The sequence below is a fragment of the Leptinotarsa decemlineata genome, unplaced genomic scaffold, assembly GCF_025532065.1.
Source record: "Leptinotarsa decemlineata unplaced genomic scaffold, Ldec_3_MD MMD2_P_RNA_scaffold_5, whole genome shotgun sequence".
NCBI lineage: Eukaryota > Metazoa > Arthropoda > Insecta > Coleoptera > Chrysomelidae > Leptinotarsa > Leptinotarsa decemlineata.
Genome location: NW_027412532.1, coordinates 3,613,341 through 3,634,341, shown reverse-complemented (window position 1 = coordinate 3,634,341; position 21,001 = coordinate 3,613,341). Strand labels below are relative to the sequence as shown.

The 21,001-nt window shown below is 34.3% G+C and overlaps 1 protein-coding gene and 1 non-coding gene across 2 annotated transcripts; both read left to right on the top strand.

The window, feature by feature from the left end:
- The first annotated feature begins 262 nt into the window (after nucleotides 1–262).
- eff (ubiquitin-conjugating enzyme E2 eff) lies at nucleotides 263–13,757 on the top strand. The gene is made up of 5 exons (XM_023167004.2): nucleotides 263–582; nucleotides 1,054–1,117; nucleotides 1,181–1,212; nucleotides 9,718–9,901; nucleotides 13,299–13,757. The coding sequence occupies exons 1-5, from the start codon at nucleotides 559–561 to the stop codon at nucleotides 13,436–13,438; spliced, it is 444 nt and encodes a 147-aa protein (XP_023022772.1). The 5' UTR covers nucleotides 263–558; the 3' UTR covers nucleotides 13,439–13,757.
- A 4,882-nt stretch (nucleotides 13,758–18,639) lies between these two features.
- TRNAV-AAC (transfer RNA valine (anticodon AAC)) lies at nucleotides 18,640–18,712 on the top strand. Its single transcript has one exon. It is a non-coding gene; the product is annotated as a tRNA-Val (tRNA).
- Nucleotides 18,713–21,001: the final 2,289 nt, after the last annotated feature.

Here is a 21,001-nt window from a genome sequence, read left to right as displayed (position 1 = left end):
TCGAATGAATTATTGAAATAAAGATCAATTCATGTCTTTCCAAGTAACCGCTTTTGAAACTTCCCGTTAATAATGGTTAGTGTTCGGTTACTTTCGGACCATACCCTCAATTCTGTCTCCACACACTCCAGTAAATGACAGAAATCATGCGCCATCTTTGGACTAGTAGACAAAATCAAATCTAAAAATCATTCTATTTTGAATGCTGCGAAAGTCGTCAAAAATTGCAACAAATTGTCCTACCTTATCGACAAAAAGCAAAAGTCGCCACGGAAGTGATCAGTCACCTATTCTGGAACATTACTACTTTTGAGTGCATTATTGAGAAAAGACGGAGTGGTTTCAAGCGTTTTAGTTTTTCTTGTGTTTACTTCCATCAGTTTAGTTGCCATTCAAGAAGTTTTTATAGCGAATGAACCCGAAACAATATTTATTTGATTTACGTCGTGTCTGTGAGTTTTGAAGGAGGCCATCTTTGCAATCTCTATCAGAGGTCCTTTGCTCGCGCTTTCATTGTCTGGTGAAAAGCCAGTATATATCACATACAGACTACATCAAATGGCTTTAAAACGAATTAATAAGGTATGTTGGTGTCGAAATATTCGGTGAATAAGATTTTAGGTTCAGGTTCGTGAAGTAAAGTGTTTTTCTCCTGCTAAACGCCCTTAACGATTTTGTGGTAGACCAGTGTGAACAATTTTAGAACATGAATTTATCGTGTGCAACACTGAGTTTCCTTGTGCTAATTGCATCCAAAACGAGCATGGACATTTTTCGTTAAATTGTGTCACCCTTGACGGGTCAAATATTTTCGATTTAATCACTGATTAAATCTCGACTTATAAAAAAATGCCGGATATGTACGTAATGAAAAATGGACAGTTGTGGTCAGCATTAGTCACAATTTTCCCCAATATGTTATTATTACCTTGGCCTAAAGTGTCTTGTGTAACTAACCTCTCCATAATAGGCCCCTGACTTTCATACTTCTAAAATTAACTTGCCAGATTCTGTACTATTTGGAGTATTCATTTCTTCCTTTTTCTTTTTCAGGAATTACAAGACCTCGGCAGAGATCCTCCGGCACAATGTTCAGCAGGTCCTGTTGGAGATGACTGTAAGTGCACTATGGGACAATAAATTTCCTTGTTATTAACAGAATTACATTTGTTTATTCCAGTATTTCATTGGCAAGCAACAATAATGGGACCAGTAAGTACTTGAAAATTCATTATACTCAATAGGATTATGAATATGCTTTCTTTTTAAAAGGATTTTGGTAAATATTCGTTAGTAACTACTCCCATGAGTTATTGAAAAAAAGTATTTTTGTTCGCTGATTTTGAATCTAAAGTGAAAACTTGACATTCTGCCCATATTCTTGGAGATGCAGCAAACTGTTGAATGTTATGAACAATTTTCTTGAAAAGGGCACTTTCATAAGTAAACTTTCGTTGGTACAAAACCAGATTAGAAATGAATGTGTTGTAAATTTATAAAGCTGCCGGAAACATGAGAAATGCCTCTTTTTTGTCATTCAAGGTGGGATTATGCAGCAATAACTAGAATAGTACCCAGTTTATGCAGCTGTTTTTGATCGATTGTGCTAAAATAACATAACCGTAGTTATTCTTTATAGTTTTCACTATAGTGCTGAAAATGGTTCCATATATACAAAAATTTGATCAATTCTTTTTCATCCACTTTTCCAATACTTTATATAAACACATTTGAAGTAATAGTTCATTAAAATTCAATTTCAACAACAAAGTCTGAGGTCAATGATAGCTGTAAATATTATGCAAGTCAAAGTATATCTACTTCTCAGTTCGTTTACTTACTAGGTATGTTGCATAAACATGCATTTGAAAGTGGAAATTTTCAAATTTGGCAACGTTATTCTCATTTTTTTACTTCGTCTATTAGTGATGACAAAAACTCTAAGTGAAGTCACATAATTCAGAACAAGGTTTGTTTCAAGACCATGCCCAGGGGGGTTGGGGGGTCTGGACCCCTCCCGGTCCGAAGGGCTTTTGCCTATTTACGCCATTGGGGCTGTCGAAGAGTGCAACAGGCAATTGAATCACAACATTTATATGTTGTTGAACATCTTGTCGACTCTACCAGTAACCACGTGCACCCTGGAAAGGTAATTTTCCACACTTAGGCGCCTAAAACCTACCTATGGAATTTTTGTGGACAAGAAAGGCTAACCGGGTTGGCCCTAATGGCAATTCACAGAGATGTCATCGTCCCTACTGATGATGTTATAATAGAATTTGCCCTTTAAAAGTCTGGAAGGCTTGATTTTGTATTGTGAATTCACTGAACTGGAAGTTTGAGGTTTTTAGTTTTGAAAACGAAAATGTTAGTACAGTTTTTCAGGGGAGGGCCTTTCCTGCGACAATATAATGGTAATTCCATAAATTTGAATTAGCAGGTATTTCTTATTGAGACCCTCCGAAACAAAAATCTGGGCACTGTCTTGGTTTGTTTTGATGAAGTGGACACTCTTTATAATGTAAAGACAAAATATATGAATAAAGGTCCGCAGTGGCCGTATCTCTAAAACTTTTGACTTCATGATCAATTCACGAAAATATCTAAGTCTCATTAAAATTCGAATGAAAGCTGTTGAAACAAATATTTATCCATATTTTAATATCGACATCTGAAGCATATGAGTTATTTTGTAAGTTTTGTAGTACACTTTGTAGGTAACTTATTTTTTCTTAATAATTGATTTCTCCTCTATCTGCCTGATATCTCAAAAAATATTCTGTGAATATCAACCCTAAATATTATGTCACATAACCTCACTTTACTAGACAGATAATTTAGTGTTTATTTGAAATGAGGTTTAATGAGACAGTCCTTATAACCAATTCTAAGATTGCTTAGCCTATTGAAGCTGAATTGTTTTGAATGAAATGTCGTGAAAGTAATTAATGAAAAATGAATTATGGTCAACAAACAGTATTTTATATTTACCTCACTCAACCTAACCTCACTTGAATATGGAAATTTTTATCCAAAATCTGCATCTGTTTTTTATAATAGTAAAGATTTTGACACAGGTCCAGACTGATCAATTTTTTTTTTCCATGAGACATTTGTAATTTCTATTTAGAATGGTGGAAGCAATTAAAATGAACTTATCACTGCTATTGTTCCTTTTCAAAAGGTGTGTGGTAATGAATTACTCAAAATTAATAATCCCAATAACTTACTAAGGTATCCAATTGTTACAATATCTTCACTGGGTGTAGACACTCACAAGGGGGTGCTCATAAATCTGGTTTTATAGCACTAATCCTCTTTTCAAATGGTTTAGCAATTATGGGGTTGATGAGTAAGGTCAAAGAATTGTTTACATAGCCCTTAATCTTGGTATTGTTAGAAACATAATCATAATACTATATAAATTTTGAAATATTGTAAAGTTGAAATTTCATACCTAGGTTCAACCTAACCTGACCTGATATGGTTTTCATTTACACAGCCTTTCAGCTGGTGGGCATTAGCAGATATGTGATATAGTTTTGGTAATGTTTTTTGAAGCATTCTCATTTGATAAAGAATTATATTTCAAATTTTTTTTGCTTTCAATGTATTTTAACTAATTTTGTTTGGAAAAAACAAACTCTGATCTGAAAATTAATAAAACATGGTAACATAACTTTATTCTTTGTACACAGTTACATGTATCTCAATCTGAGGGCTGGTAGTAAGATTTGTACATAATATAAATAATAATTATATTTATTTTGTTTTTGACATGAAATGTATAGGAATAGTTGATCAGAAACAGAAGATTTACGGCCATATCTAAAAGGTATACACATGGAAGAGGTAAAATAAGGTATATTTTGAAAAAATATGTACACTTGTAAAATATCAAATATGCAATACAATAAAGGAAAAGCCAGAGAAGTTCAGGGTAGAGTGAATGGACAAAACAAGTGACTTTGTTTATTGATACAAAGTAAGTGGGTTATACTTTTGGTTATTTTGTTTCAGTGGATTACACTTCTATTGAAATTCTGTAATAATGTTGAAATTATTAAATTGTAGGAAATAAAGGTTTTGACTTTCTACTTCTCCATCAATATGTAAAGAAAGTGAGAAACTTCCAAAGGAAGGAAGACGGCAATTCGTTTCAGAATAAACACTTAACAAAAATGTGCAGATAATACTTGTTACTTTCAGAATTATGCGATGATAGACAACCCAACGATCACTTATGGTGCAATTGCCTGTTGGCAGAAGGCTTTACAGAAAACGGTCCAGGCGAAGCTAGCTCTCTGGCTTACAGATACAAGCTTGTCTGGCCATCAGTGATGGCATCAGTACCACACCTTCAGCGGCCATGGAGGTCCTTCTAGATCTACCACCTCTCCACATTTTTCTGGAGAGAGAGGCTAGATGGACCGCGTATAGACTTGTGCCCATTGCCTAATTCAATGCAGAGTGCAACAGACTGTTGATTGACACTGGAAGTCACAGCATTCTATAAATGACCTTTGACTGTATGCCTCCAACTGTCAACTACGAACTGCCTTATAAAGTACTGTTCCCGAGTACAGAGTACTGGATCCTCAGCGAGAAGGAAATGTTAATAGCAGATAGTCGTTGGTTCACAGATGGATCAAAAACACCTTCCAGTTCCGGTGCAGATGTTTTCAGTCGCAGACCCAGGACAGAGATATCAACCTGGCTATGCGACTGTATTTCAAGCGGAAATTTACGCTATTGAATTGTGTGCGGAGAGATTGAAAGAGTCCAACCTCATACGATAGTCAATAAAAATATTCTCGGACAGTCAAGCCACGTTGGAAGCTCTTGGCTCCTACCGAGCAACTTCTAAATCGTTAGCAAATTGCCAAAAACGACTCTCTTCAGTAGAGAAACGTGACAGATTGTCTCTGGTCTGGAATCCTGGCCATACTGGCCCAAAAGGCAATGAGGCTGCTGATTTCTTTGCAAAGGAGGATGCTGCAAGCAGCTTTATCCGACCTGAACCTGTCGCTTGGCATCGCTTTAGGTTTTGCCAAAGATTGAACACCTGGATGGCAAGAAGATTTATGGACTTCTGACAGAATCTTCCAGGATTGGCTCAATCCAAGGCGTTTATTCAGTAGGGGTGAATTATGACGTCTATCAGGTCACTGTCATTTGAATCTGTCATTTGCGGAGGCTTGTGTAAGTTAAGGACTAACGAAGTTGAATAAATAACAAATCGAACAAGCTAAAGTTTTTAAATTATGAAATCAGAAATCCCCAAAAAAGTTTCACTTAACACAATCTGCCAAAATATAAACGAATAACTTAATACAGGTATTGAAAGGGTAAACATGTGATTCATAATAATAAAGTACTGACCTTAGCGTTTTTTGGTGCCAAAATTTTCTCAAAATTCGTCTCAGGTCTTGATTTTCGTAACGTCAAGAAAAGCACTTGAAAAATAGTAGTCAAAATTAGTAAATATTACTAATATTAATTTTTTGTTAGGAAATCGCCAAAAAAGTCTATCTGAGTTAAGGTGGGAGGTGGAAAGTGAAATTTCTCTAAAAAGATCAATGAAAAATTGTTAACTTTGATGTTTTGCAGATAAAACGAAACTGAAATCACATTTAATTAATAATTTTGGCGCACTTTCAAGTTCGTAACCTTGAAAACAGTACTTAAAAGTTTGTGCATATCAGTTAGGTGATGTATTCACATATTTAATTCCAAAATATTTATTATCACCGATATTTTAATGTTCATCAAAGTTCTTCATCGTCCCCGTCTTCTTCAAAAGAGTCTGTCTTGTCTATCGTCATAAAACTTAATTCGATTCTTCATCAACAACGTCTTCCCCATTTTGTAGTACAACATAAAATGCTATAGTGAATTTCTACGACGAAAGAACCTACAGATCTTGGTCCCTTATGAACGAAGAACAATTTTTTTAGACTCCTGGTCTTCTAAAAAACATGTAGATTTACAAAATCGTAATTTAAGGAACTCGTTTTTGTTTCCAACCATTCAAAATATGTTTGTAGAATTTTCTTGAAGAAAGTGTCACTAGCTCCCCGACTATAAGAGGAATTACTCACCATTGTACTATCATCATGAGTCATTGTAATGCAATGTAGCGAAAAAATTGTTTGTGCCAACTTTTATTTTTGAATTCGTTTCTTTTCGAAAGAAAACTGTAAAAGTGACAGTTTATTTTTGTCTGGATAATACTCATGATTTATAACATGAAAATGGATTCTTTTTACATAAAAGTTATGGTGGCAATTACCTCTATCGATTTGGAATAGTATAATGTTGAATAGCTTATAATTGATGGTGTTGTAGAGAACCTTGACACTATATCTAAATGACCCCCATTCGATTCAAATACATAAAAATCGATCGGAGTTGTTGATCATGTACAGAGGCTAAGCTGTTAATGTCTGTTCTTTTGGACTGATCTTGGAAATGTTGCTGAGTTACGTGAGGTCAGTCTTTGGAATGATGAGTTACCGGTGTCGTAAATCGTTGAAATTTTGCGTCATCATAGAACGTATGGTTGAACGTTAATTTGTATGATAGCTGCAAGATTTAAAAAATCGAGTATTTATCTATTGGCGCAGTCTCAAGAAACATCAAAGTAGTCTGGTTCACATGTACTTGATTTAGCTCTTTTTGGTTACATTTTTCAGCCCTGTCCAAAAATTACGACCAAGGTGTCATTCGATTCGTATTTTTGTCTAGAAAGTTTAAGGAAAGGTCCGAAAACGCGGCGATAAAAATTACAATAGTTATAAACAATTAAGTGGAAAAAAATGGGGCTTTAGTTTTTTCTTAATATCTCGGAAAATTTTCAAAATTTTGGAAATTTGAAAAAAGATTTGAAAAGATCAATGAATTTTCGTAAAAAAAGTCCCGACTCCCGAAACTGTATCTCGATTATTTATAATTTAATTTATATATAGTCTGGCTTCCGCGCGCCTTTCGTCACTCTGACATAAAAACAAAAAAATTTATTTGAACATATCAAATGTAAATATTAAGGAATGAAAAAATTCATGTAATTTTGTGATACATCAATAAATAAACAATAATCCGCAGTCAAAAAATTTTTATCCCAATTTTTACGTTAATTATAAATTTGTTAATTAATAACTTTTTCTGAATTGAAAGTTAATATAAAAATCCCTATAATTATTAAACTAAACATTTTTTTCCTTTGGTGAAGTTATCCTTAATAGGCAAAAAAATAGATTACCGTTGCCAAAATAAAAAAATTGCTATTTTCTATTTTTTTATTGACAATTAAAAATTATAATTTTATAAAAAATTTTTATTGTTTCAATGTCTCATGGCTAAAAACTAATTAATAATATTTTTTTTAATTTTTTACAGCTATTGTTAATACATTTATTACAAACAAATACATTGTTTATAAGCAATTCGAAATTTTGTTTTGCATTATGTTAATTGAAAGAAATCATGATTTTTAGAAAAAAATGGTTTCTTAAAAAAATTTCTTTGTTGCTAAAAAATGCGTTTGTTGATTAACAATCGTTTTTTGCAACTAAATATTAAAATTGAGGAACCGTTTTTTTTTTTAATCATAAGGTTTTGAAAAAACTTTTTTTTAATCTTGTTTTTAATTGTTTATTTTAAAAAAACTTTTTTATAAACAAACTTTTTTTTTCAATACTTTGTTATATAATAAAAGTAACTATGTGTTTTTTTTTTATTTATTCTATTTTTTATAAAATCCTTATGATTTATTGTTACATGACACGAAGTTTATGTTGAAAAGACTTGAAAAATTTTCTTTTTTTAATAAATAAAGATCAATAATTAAATAAATGATAGGACTACAACTTTAGTAAAAGGCTTTAATTGTTAATAATTTTATAATGAACAAAAAAGACTTGAAGCATATTTATCATAACTGCAATACTTGTGATATACTGTTTGGAATTGGTGTAGTAATGAATATTACCGGAGTTTTTTCCCAACACCAAATCGTTATTTTTACACCTCGACCACCAAGTGATCATCTTCAAGATTTCGATCACCAAGATCACTTGGTGATCGAAACACATGTCGAAGTGTAAAAATAACGATTTGGTGTTGGGAAAAAACTCCGGTAATATTCATAACTGCAATAGTTTGAAAGTTATTATAATTATAAAAGCGAAGGAGCGAATGAAAAAGACAAGTATCAAGGTATCACAATATTAAAAGTTTTATAAAAAATAGAATAAATTTTAAAAAAACACATAGTTTCTTTTATTATAGAACAAAGTATTGAAAAAAAAATGAAAAAAATTATTTGTTTATAACAATTTTTTTTAACTAAACAATTGAAAAAAGAATAAAAAAAAGTTTTTTCAAAACCTTAAAGAACAATAGAAAGTTGGGCACTAAGTTTCAAGAAGATAATAATAACAATAAAAAGTCGTCTTTAACAGGTATTCAACAAAGATAAAATTACAAAGTGTCACTCGAGGGTGTTTTTCAAACTTAACCGTGGAAATACAATAATAATTTACAATTTTCTTAATTATCTTAGCTATAATATCTACGATGAATATAATTCTATTACATTGTAGAATCATTTTGCTGTCTGAGATCTATCAAATTAATTAGTACATTTAATTCATAGTGATTGATTGGTCATTATCCGTTCTGAAGATGCAGAGTTCGACATTTGTTAATCATATTGAGCTGATAATAGGGATTTCAACTTTCTTTTGAAATTCATCAGAGTATATGTACTATAATCATGCGGAAGTTGATTATAGAACTTACAGGCATTGTACGTGAAGGATCGCTGAAAAATTCATCCATAGTATCAAATGCCTTGCTGTAATCCAGCACGATCAGACAAGTAACCTTTCCTTCATCAATTGCCCTAAAAATATCATCAAGAATATTCGTTAGAGCTGTGGTGGTGCTAAATCCATCCTCTGAAGCCAAACCGAATCGGTGGTATAATGTTATGTTTCATTACTTATTCATTGATTTGATCGTATTAAAATTTTTCAAATGCTTTAGCTAGAACTGGCTGAAGACTGATTGGTCTTAAATGGTTGATATTGGTAGGATTCCTTATTTTTGCCAAGGGGATCACAAGTGACAATTTCCAAGCCGTAGGGAATGTTGAGTTATTTATGCAATAATTGTATATGTATGTTATATAATTAACAAGAAAATTAGAGATCAAATTGAACATTTTCAAGGTCACTGAATCGGAGCCCACTGCTTTACTTTTTATTGAGTTTATACATTTAAGCACTTCCACGTTTTCCACAGTTCTAAACACAAAAGTGCCTTTCTGATTATATGAATCTTACTTATATGTATTGAGTAAGTCTGTAGGACCTTTGTCTGTACTACTATAACCAGAGCCGAAAAACAAACGAAGGATACTTTATTTTTGGGGTGTGGGTTCAACCAGTTACCTTGTAGTGAAAACTGCAGATTTACATGTCTTCAAAAAATTCGTCAATGGTTTAAGAAGGCTTTGGATATCAATTTCCTTTGAGTTTTGACTTTTTCGACAGGCATATTGAGAGTTATAAACATATTAATATTGAAATCTATGCCTTCTACTTGAAAAAGATAAACCCAGTAAAATAGTGCTATGCAACTTCGAATTTTTGAATGATATTAAATCTCAAGATGACATGTTTTACGTGTGATAATGTGTTTTGTTTTTTTCAGCCAGATAGTCCATACCAGGGTGGAGTATTTTTCTTAACAATACATTTTCCGACAGACTATCCTTTCAAACCTCCAAAAGTGGCATTCACGACAAGAATTTATCATCCGAACATAAATAGTAATGGTAGCATTTGTCTTGATATATTACGTTCTCAGTGGTCTCCGGCTCTTACTATTTCTAAAGGTTAGTAACTGTTTTGTGACGAATTTTTCCTTCAACTCTGTTCGCTCCAGTTCAATTAATATGAAAAGCTCAAATCACAGAATGGGAAATCCCGAATGTTTGTTCCCTGAACCAGTTGTTGGGTTATCTGGATTTGACACCCTTATCGAAATCATTTTGAACACTTGTTTGTGAAAACTTTGTTTTTATAGTTTTTATTTTTTCATGGCAAGCTCATATTGGTCTTATATAAAAATGATATTGAGATAAATATGAGAGTGTCCGTTGTCACTGATTTATTTCAACCAGTCTGATGAAAAATATTGCAATCAATTCATTCAGTTGTACGTCATAAATAATTCACCGGCTTGGCTAATCTATAAAGTTTCAAGGTAGAAAATGATTTGGGTTTTGTCAAATTCTCAGTGTATTTTTGAATGTTGTTTTCAAAATTAACTATATTTTTGCTTCGATTTGCCTTCGCGCTTATCTTGGACGTTTTTGGATGTGGTTGCAGGTTGTATTTGTTTTATCATGTTTGTAAATTTTCCCTGATAAGTGTCAAGGTTGTTCACATGAATATTATTCTTGTTTTCATTTTGTCGCTGCACCAGATTTACTTACATTTGAATTTTTTCTGCGATGTGCAAACTGAAAATGACCCATCGCCTTCGATAATGCATGTCGCAGTAGCAGACGAAACGCCAGGTATGAAAACCTGCAGACCACGGCTAATAAACCTGGTAACATCGGACACAGCATGATTCAAATGTTTTGGTTGATCTCAAGCGGGTATTCTTAATCTGATGTGAGAATCACCTTTCAAGGTTTACAAAGAATAAGACTTGTTTTCAAACCGTTTCATTATTATTTGAAATATTTGCTTATATACATTTTGCATATACAGGGTAATTCAAATTCAACCCCCACCATTGGGATCTCCAAAACTACAGGACATATGTCGAAGCTTGAATTTGGGCAAAGTTTCTTTTTTTTTGTGCTCAACGAAATACTGTGCTTCTCATTTTGATTTCATTGATAAATGATTTGTTATGATTTGCTCTTCTGAAATCACATATATTAAAAAAAAAACTTCATCTGATTGCGACGCTTCTACGAGGTACCCTGTATATTGGAGAATATTTCCAAAAAACCAAATGTATTGTTATCCAACACAATTTCTAATGAATGCTCGATGTGTCATATACGTAAGTGGTCTCAGAATAGCCAGACCTGACCTAGAGATGGTGGTAGTTTGAAAAATAGAAAGTTCACAATTTATAAAGCATATGTTTCAAGTTTGAAGACGCTGCCTTGTTGAGTATTTGTTTGGTAGTCATCAATAGCGAACGCTTTCGGTGAATTTGTTACAATGGAAAAAATTGGTAGTCTTTATGAAAATCCTTCACCCAACCAATATAAAAGATAACCTGGATGAGTCGCTCCTTCGTTTACAACAGCAGCAGGGTTTAAACGAGGCCGTGCGAGCTGCCAGAAACGGTGAAGAAAATCTGAATAACCCTACTTCAATAGTGAATGCATTTGCTGAATTCTTTGAAAGTGTGTATGTTTCTTCTGATAGTAATAATAACCCCTGAAGTATCTAAAATATGTCCAATATTGAAATCATGGGCTCCAAATAACATTCTGAACTATCAACCCATAACAATTCTGTCCAACTTTGCAAAGGTCTTTGAGATGTGTCTGTATAACAACATTTTTCCTAGAGTGAGAAATAGTATAACTTTATATCAGCATGGCTTCATCAATAAACGTTCAACAATAACTAATCTCATGTGTTTTACACTGCGTTAGATAAACAGCTACAGGTGGATACAATCTATACAGACTTCTCAAAGGCCTTTGATAAATTGAACCATCAAATTCTACTGAATAAACTTGTTTCTGTTGGGTCCAATAGTCAACTGTTAAATTTACCACAGTCTTCAGAATCGTACACTATTTGTAGAATACAAAGGACACAAATCAACAGAATTCACATCAGCTAGTGGTGCTCCTCAAGGAAGTAATAGCTCCTCTTCTATTTCCTTTGTTTATAAATGATATTGTTTCAAATTTCTCTAGTAACATATTACTCTTTGCTGATGACTTGAAGATTTTCAGACCCGTTGAATCAACCGAGGACTCTCTTATTCTGCAGAAGAAAGTTAATTCGATACATGAATGGTGCATACTAAACAAGCTTCCACTGAATATTGAAAAATGTAAATTTATGAAATACTCCCTCAAGCACAACAATATACAGTTTGACTATGCAATAAATGATGTCATATTGGAACAAAGCACAGAAATTAAAGATCTGGGCATCATATTCGATAAGAAACTTAGCTTCACGTCACAAATTAATCAAATCACATCTGCAAAAAAAATGCTTGGCCTTATCTTCAGGACGTGTAGAGACTTTCAACACCAAGAATGTTTTTTATAACACTTTTTAATGTATATGTCCGATTTCGTCTGGAATATGGCTCCCTAATCTGGTCACCTATATACAAGGTGCATATAAAGCAACTCGAATCTTGTTAAATAATCTTTATGAAATACATGGCTTACAAACTGGATGGAACTTACCCATCCCAAGGAATTGGTAATAGAGTGTTGGTAAATAGATTTGCCCTCTTATCCTTAGAAAACAGAAGAACATATTATGCCTGTATCTTCATATATAAATTGATTCATAATCTGGTTGAATGCCCAGATTTGTCATCTCAACTAAATTTTCACGCACCGAGACGAAGTAGTAGAAACGAAATATTTTTCTATTTGCCTTTGCCTAGGATCAACGTGTTAATAAAATCCCCAGTTTATAACATCTGCAAAATAGTTTCTATTCAGTATGTGATATTTTTGTATAATTGTATAATATACTACTCTATTACTCTGCTGATTTTATATGCTACTAGTTGTTGCCTGCGGCTTCGCCCGCGTAGAATTTGGTAGTTGTAGTACTACGTTGCTGTATCGCTGCTGTTCCAATGTTTTACAGACTCAGAATCATCAAACTTAGGATTGCGCAGCATTATAGAACAGTGCTTTCAAAAAATTGTTCTACAACGCTATCTAGTGGCGAGTTACAGAAAAATTGATAGCCTAAAAACCTTCTCTATGGAAAATTACTTATACATGTCAAGTTTCATCACGATCTGTTGAGCGATGTAGAAGTTTATTTATTACCATCCAACAAACATTCATTTTTATATATTAGATTCGTTATATTCCATTGTACTCATACATAGTCATAGCTGTAAACTTAATTATATTTGTCTTGTAATTGGGATAACTCCTGTTGGACAATTAAAACTTTTTTTTATTGTTATCGTTATACTTTTGGTAATTAGAGACATAGGAATAAATTCATTTTCAATTCCAGTTTTATTAATAAGTATTTCTTTTTCAGTACTGTTATCAATCTGCTCGCTGCTGTGTGATCCCAATCCAGACGATCCGTTAGTTCCAGAAATCGCTAGGATATACAAAACCGATCGGGAAAAGTATAACGAGTTGGCGCGCGAGTGGACTCGCAAGTACGCTATGTGATGGCCCGGCCCCCAAAATCCACGTTTCACAGATTAGATGAAAAAAAAACTTTATTTCATTCAACACACTGGAGGGGAATAGCCAGCCTGTATTTCTCAAAACATTAAAAAAAATCAACAACATTCATAAAAAACATCAACTGTACATTTTGCTTTTTGGACATTGTGGTAGTTTATAATACGCAACACCCGCCGCCACAATATCATTCACTGGTTTTTTATACGAGACATTCTGATGATGAGATTTGTAACTGTATGAGAACCTAACTAGTTTTGAATATTTCGATTGTACGTTTAATATATTGTGGTTGTAAGGGGCAGCGTTGCTGGGTTGTGTTTTCTTTTCCCCGAGATCGCCCGGCCTATTCGACCACACACACACCAACGTGTCCGCACTCAGACTCTTCATTATCGTTACTTCTCTTGTTAGATAAATTTATATAGTAGGTTTTGTGGTTTCGCTAAGTGTAATGTAATAAACATTGTTTCGACAGCGTTCAATCTCAGGTTTGAATACGTTTTTAGGGATCTCATCGGAACTAACAAAGACAGCAAAGCTGTTACTTAAACGTGGGCTTGAGATCACGTCTGCTTGCTCGGAACGCCGTGCTGCCAGTGAAAATCCGCCAAATTGTGACGCGGTTTAGCTCGACATTTATTTTCTTCCGATTTGATTACTAGCTCGCGTGGGTTTTTTTTAACCCCCTGTTTAGGTGTTGCTGAACTTTGAAGTATAATATTTATTTGTTCAGACCGAGTTCGCGGTTCCAGGGCGGAATTCGCCATTTTCTCCGTCGTTTCCAGATAACACCGGATATCCTATGGATGTGAGGTGAATGTCCGTAAGACGTCCCTCAAAAGACTTGGAATGGATATCCTGTGGACATCCGTTATATATCCAAAAAATATGCGGTGTCTTATGGTTGGCCAGGTTGGTATTCTTTGGACGTCCGTTGGATATCCGCGTGTTGTCTGTGTTGTGACAGATTTCTGTCCTGGAGCCTTGTGCGTACCGTCTGAAAACTTGTTTCATTTTCTCTTGCAGGTACGATTGTAATATTGAAGTTAACAACATGTAATAGTTTTTTATACATAAAATATAATGTGTAAAAAATCCATCTTGATGTAGTGGTTTCACTTCCCACGTTTCTCCAAGGGTTGTCTTTTCCCTCCTGATTTTTTTAACGTACCGTACACTTTGATAATTCTCTTGATTAAATTATTCAGTGTAAAATATCAAACCTATTATTACTTGATAAGGAAACTTAGGATATTTGTTATATATTTTTTCTCGTCATTAAACAGGACATAAAATACATTTAGAGTGTTTTTTCTTTACTAGCGTAGTGGCAGAGACTCTAAGGACTGTTTAGCCGAAGGAGACGATAATGTTAATTGAAGCTGTGATTTTTCTTGCTGCCAAGACGCTTTTGTCTGAAAAGCAATAACACTTGGCTTACGTTTTCATCAGATTTAGTTAGTATGGTAATAAAGATATCTAATCTGTTTATGGATTTTTGTCTCACTAACCTAAATGACGAAACATTGAATCAGATGTAGCCTGTCTGTGTTAGTATTTTTCGACTATTTGGTATTGTCAGCTGAAAAAGGTTACATATTTTACAATTCCTGATAGCAGGGGAGCCCACGATGCAAAATGGGGATTTACTCGAGCGTCATTGAGACATATTAGGTTGCAAAGCTTAGATGATTAGAAGAAAAAAAATGTTATATAATATATACCTTTTCATCGGTGGAGGAAGCGGCTATAGATTTTTAAATACGTAAAAAAATACTGTTGCATGGCCATACTCGAGCGCGTCATCAATGTCCTACGTATTTTTAATAATGTTGGTATGTTAATCTGATCGTTGGCATGATGTGGGTGGTTGTACGTAAAGGTTAAAAGTGAAAAGAAAAAATTTATTCGAGCGCGTCAGATTTTCTAAGGGGGTGTTGAGTGCAACAAAAAAAAGCTCTCATTTAATCTGACGATTTCGATTTGAGGCAAACTCGCGGCCATTATTATAATGTGCAAAAAAATTCGCCATTTTGAAATACTCAAGCGCGTCAGATAAGGTATACATGGTTCATCTTTATGTTTTTGACGTGCTGTCTCATAATCTGACGATTATCAAGAGGGATTCGCTTAATCTGACAAAAAAATATTTTTTTAATTCATTGAATCTGACAAAACAATATTTTTTTTAATTCATTGAATCTAATTAATTGAAAAGCTCAGGAAATAACATGCAAATAAATAAGTGTATGTATTTTAATGCTCAAAAAAATTAATTTTTTTTATAATCAATTGATTAACTAATGAAGAAAAGAGAAATCAAACTTTCTATGTTTTTACCACGTTTATTTGTAACTAACGTTACTGCAGTTTCGTCCTATAAGGACATTTTCAAACTTATATATTGTATAAGTTTGAAAATGTCATATATATATTGTATAAGTTTGAAAATGTCATAGGACGAAACTGCAGTAACGTCAGTTACAAATAAAAGTGGTAAAAAACATAGAAAGTTTAACTTCTCTTTTCTTCATTGTGATTTCCTACCACGTAGTAACGGTTACATCCATCAATTAATTGATTAATTAATCTTCATCACGAACGAGTCATGGCAACAGAATTCAGAGTGGGGACGGAGTAAGAGAGTAATAGATAGAGAAAAAGTGAATAGAGGAATAGAAACTCGGAGAGGGAAATATAGGTATCACACAGTCACACGCATTAAACTTTATCGACGAATTTTTGTTATTTCGGCTTGCGGAAATCGTCAGATTCCATGTTTTTCGTAATCCTTGAATTATTTCCTTCAAAACGATAAAAAAATTAGCTACGCTCGAGAATGTCGAAATGAGGTTAACTTTGCAGCCCTATCATTTCTTTACGTCACTCTCAAATTGTCAGATTACTGGAATATACACTTTTCAGCAGGTAATTAACTCACCCCACCTTAATCTGACGCGCTCGAGAATTTCTGATGATCAATTTTTTTTACTAATCTGATTCTATATCCTTCACAGGCGGCTTTATATATGGGGCTCATATTTGGTGGAGGTACTTAACCGGTTACAAGGTATCCCCCTGTATATTAATCTGCCGCGCTTTAGTAAATCCTGAAATCCCCGCTTGGGTTCCCCTATTATGAGGAGTGAATACGTGAGGGTTGATGGAGGAGAGGAATCTTGACAATCTATAGTTTTTGAGGACAGAACACAAGCACTAAAGAAAATCATCAGCACCCTTTAAGAGTTTGGCGATTCACGTTGAACTTGAATCGCTGGAGACTAAATTCATATTTGGAAAAATGTTCTCAGGAAGTTTATTCTACATGTACCAGAGAAGTGAGAGGTGTACTGAGTCGAACCTCAAAACAATGAGCAGCCACAGTATTTTTTGGTGGAATTGAACACCGAGTCACTTGAACACCTCACGTGAAAATGTCTAAAAGAGAAACAAATCTACAACTTGTCTTCGGTGTTCCAGACTATCAGCTTGGAAGTGATGTTCGCGTCTCCAATCAGGCGCCTCGCTTTTTTCTTGATGGAATCCAGCAGCTTCAGGGTATGCCTAGGGGCAAAGCTCCATACATGGGAACAATACTCCAAAGAAGGTCTGATCTCAGCTTTATAAAGCATCTGAGGTGTGTACAGTTTTCTAGTTCAGAACAGTGTTCCAAGCTTTTGAGAAGCAGCCTTTGTAATTCCAGTAACATGATTGTGTGCCAAGACATTGGTGTCCATTTTAACCCCCCAAACAAACTTATCGAAGCAGAAAGCGGAATTGTCTGTCCTGACATTATATCCGATTCGGAGAACTTTATTTTTTGGGTTTACGTGGCATTGAATTGAACCTGATTACTCTCGCCACCAATTCGAAATCGCTTCTAGATCCTCATTAAGATATGCAACCTGCTGCCGGTGAAGATGCGCATCTACAGCCAATGTCCTGGATTCCACATGGAACAAGTGAGCTTTCATCAGAAAAGCAATTCATTGGGTTCTTGGTATTTTCCAATAGGTCGTTGATTTACAATGAAGAGACAAATATGGGTACCTGGGGATGGTAAAAGTATTTGAGAGATATCCATCGAGGGCCCATTGCAGGAAACGTTCTTTCAGGAAACTGGAGAGCCATACATAGAAATAATCCGACAAGTCATAGCATCGAAGTTTGTTCAGCAAATCCTCGTGCAACACACGGTCAAAAGCCTTAGAAATATCAAGCGCAACAGCTCTTGACTCTTCATTAAGATTTCAATCTTTCCAAAGTCACGTCTGAAGGAAGTTCTTATATCGTTTATTTTCTTTTTCATCACTTCTTGAGATTCGGTTAGGAACAACTCTTTAAATTTTTCAAATAAAATATCGTAACTTGAATTTCTTTTTATTTTACATCCCACGGGCAGCTGTTTTCTTTGTATACAACAATAAACTGTTCCCAGAACGTCTTATTTTTCAGATCCATTATAATGATATGAAATATATAAAACCTTTTTCCTAATGATTTGCCTTAAACGATATTAAATTGTAACTGCCACAGAAATTAGCTCCACACGTTCGAACTTATCTACAACTCCACCCCAGACACGACCGTTGATACGATATTTTATGGAAGCTCCATACTGCGATCGATTCGACGATTGCATACTGCAAAACACCCAATTTGCCTACACACGTTATGATTTATCGTTACTGCGGCAGTACCGATGCATATCGTACTGCAAGCAGTATGAAAAATCGTAACGTGTGTAGGCCGTTTTAGTCTGACACCTGATCAGAAAGAGGTCAGATGTCAATCTTGCTGAAGAGCCAAATGGGTTGAGGACCACTTCGAAGGCAGTGGGAGAGATTGCATTTCAGGATAGCTTTTTCTGTTCTTCTTGTAGTAATATCCCACCACATTATTCAAACAGGCGAAACTTTCCAAAATTAGTTGATCTTACATTTATTGAAAATAACTAGAAAAACAAAATTTATAATAGAAAATAAGCTGTCACATTATTTCATTTTTAGCTTTATTCTTGGAGAATACAACAAAGAAGGAAAAAAGTATTGTTACTGAAATAATTCCTGCACGTTTTCGAGTAAAATGAACGCTTGAAACTGCTTATCGGAATAACGGCCTGAGAATCTCCAATATTTTGATAGTTCAGGATCATATCAAATTATTTTCATCATCCAATAACTGTTTCCGTGGTGTAGTGGTTATCACATCCGCCTAACACGCGGAAGGTCCCCGGTTCGATCCCGGGCGGAAACATTTTTTTTCAGCACTTCAAATTTGATGAATAAATATAATTTCATAGAGACGATTCATTTTCAGTAAAATATGTTTATGTAATTGATTAGTTGTAGTGTTCACCATCTTCTAACTTGATTACCGAAACGCACGTCAAGAGAGTACCTAATTTTGTTCTGGTGTGGAAAAAGTATTGTCAAAAAATCATAGGGACTTTGTTTTCCACAAAACGAGAAAATTACTATTTTCATTTATTGGACGGTTTTCTATCTCTATTGTATGACTAGTCGAAAGCATATCGAAGTTGTGCAGACGATAAAAATTCGATAGTGACGTGAAGAAATACCATACTCATCGATCCTCAAACGGCACGTCACGATTGACGTGTGACGATCGATCATTGCCACTGAAGTAGCTTCAACGTCAAATGCTATATTGCATAATATCTTTCCACATTCCACTCGGATAAATGACACTAGGTTACTCAGTTGGGCCTTTGTTCGTGTCGGATCGGGCATATGCCGCTAGTCGGAAAAATGACAGGTGTTTTAATTGAGCAACGTGTCAATGTACTGGTCTACTGCGCCGTAAAGAAAGCAAAGACCTTAACAAAAAGGAAGAAGAAGAACGGGTCAATGTGAAATTGGCAGTGAAATTCGATAACGGTAAATCCCAAACTTAGACCTAGGTACTAATTCTCTCTAACAAAAAGTGTATGAGCATAATTCTATGTCAAGAACTTGGGTTTCTGAGTGGTGTGTGTAAAGGTTTCGAAGAAGGCTTCGAAAATGATTCATGCACAGGGCGCCCCTCAAATTCGAAAACGGATGGAAACATCGGGTAAAATAGGCAATAGGCAATCTTATTCGTAACCATCGCCGTTTGTATATCAAGGCGATTGCGAGACTTTAATAATCGACAAAAGATCAGTTTGACAAGCGTTACATGCACATTTCAATATGAGAAAAGTGTTTTTCAAAATGACGCCTCCAATCCTCATGTCTGAAAGTAAAGCCTTATGAATAGAAATTTGTTCCGACATCTTGAGAAACATTGAGAAAAATACCAAACTGTTGAATTGAGTTATTACATATGACGGATCATAGTTTTTAGAAACTGAGCGCTAACTAATGTGCTGAAAGAGCCCATAGTTATCACGAATAAAAAAGCTCGAATGTCCAAATCGAGTATTCGAAACCATATATAACCTATGAAATTCTGTATGTAATTTGAGTTGCTGCAGAGCAAACTGTGAATAAATAATCACATCCTAAGATTTTACCCACTCTCCGTGAGCCAAGTTAGAAAAAAACGACCTCAGTTGCAAAAATAAGTCGCGGGTGCTTCAACAACCCACTCTATTCACCAGTTCTAGCTCCGTGTGACTTTTTCGTTTCCAACAGTGAAGGAAGCATTGATATAGTAAAGGAACAAGTGAAACACAAAATTATTGAACAGCAAATAACTTTATTGAAAATATCAAATACAAATCTTAGAAAAAGCATTCAAATAGGTACTCATTTTTTTTTTCACTATGATTCTTCATCAAGTAACGGCCTAATCAATCAGAAAAAAAATATTTATTTATTGATAGTGACATTATCAGCTGTATTTTTTAACAAAATCTAATACATAGCGATGTACCTACATTCAATTTATCCTTATTTTTCTGAAAATTGAACGTTCTCGATGGAATTACAATTTCCTATTTTGGTCCATCATATAGTTGCAGAATTCAGTTATTTGGTCAAAGATAGAGGGATTTCTTGCAACACACTAGTTACTCAGTTCAACTTTCCAATACAAAATCTTACGAAATACTATTGATTGCACACAATTGTTAACACAGATAAAACAAAAACATTGTGTTTTTATCTGTAAGAAAAATAGATTTCAAGTACCTATGTGTGATATTAATTGCTGTTCTTTAAAATAACCTATTTATTCAGTGCTAGCTACTCTGAGCGGTGAAGCTTTATAATAGGCTATTTATTGTTTAAAAATGTATGACTGATCAATGTATACAACTCAATCTGCTAATCCTAAAAATTGAGATTAGTGACATATGAGATATTACGAGTGACATGTGAGATATTACGAGTGACATGTGACAAGTGACAGCGTGAGCTATCAATGATAATAACCTGCATCCGTTTAGAAAAGTGATTTTTTTTAGTGAATCAAAACTTCCTCTACACTAGAAAAATGGATATCGACTGCAAATATATCAATTCAATTATCTTATTTCATGCTTATTTCAACTTTGGCATGTGCTATATCAAATAGAGAAAACTATTGAACAAATATGAC

Coding starts and splice junctions, on each gene's coding strand:
- eff (XM_023167004.2), top strand. CDS start 559: ATGGCTTTAAAACGAATTAATAAG. Junction 1,118..1,180: donor AGGTCCTGTTGGAGATGACT/GTAAGTGCACTA, acceptor TGTTTATTCCAG/TATTTCATTGGCAAGCAACA. Junction 9,902..13,298: donor GGCTCTTACTATTTCTAAAG/GTTAGTAACTGT, acceptor TTTCTTTTTCAG/TACTGTTATCAATCTGCTCG.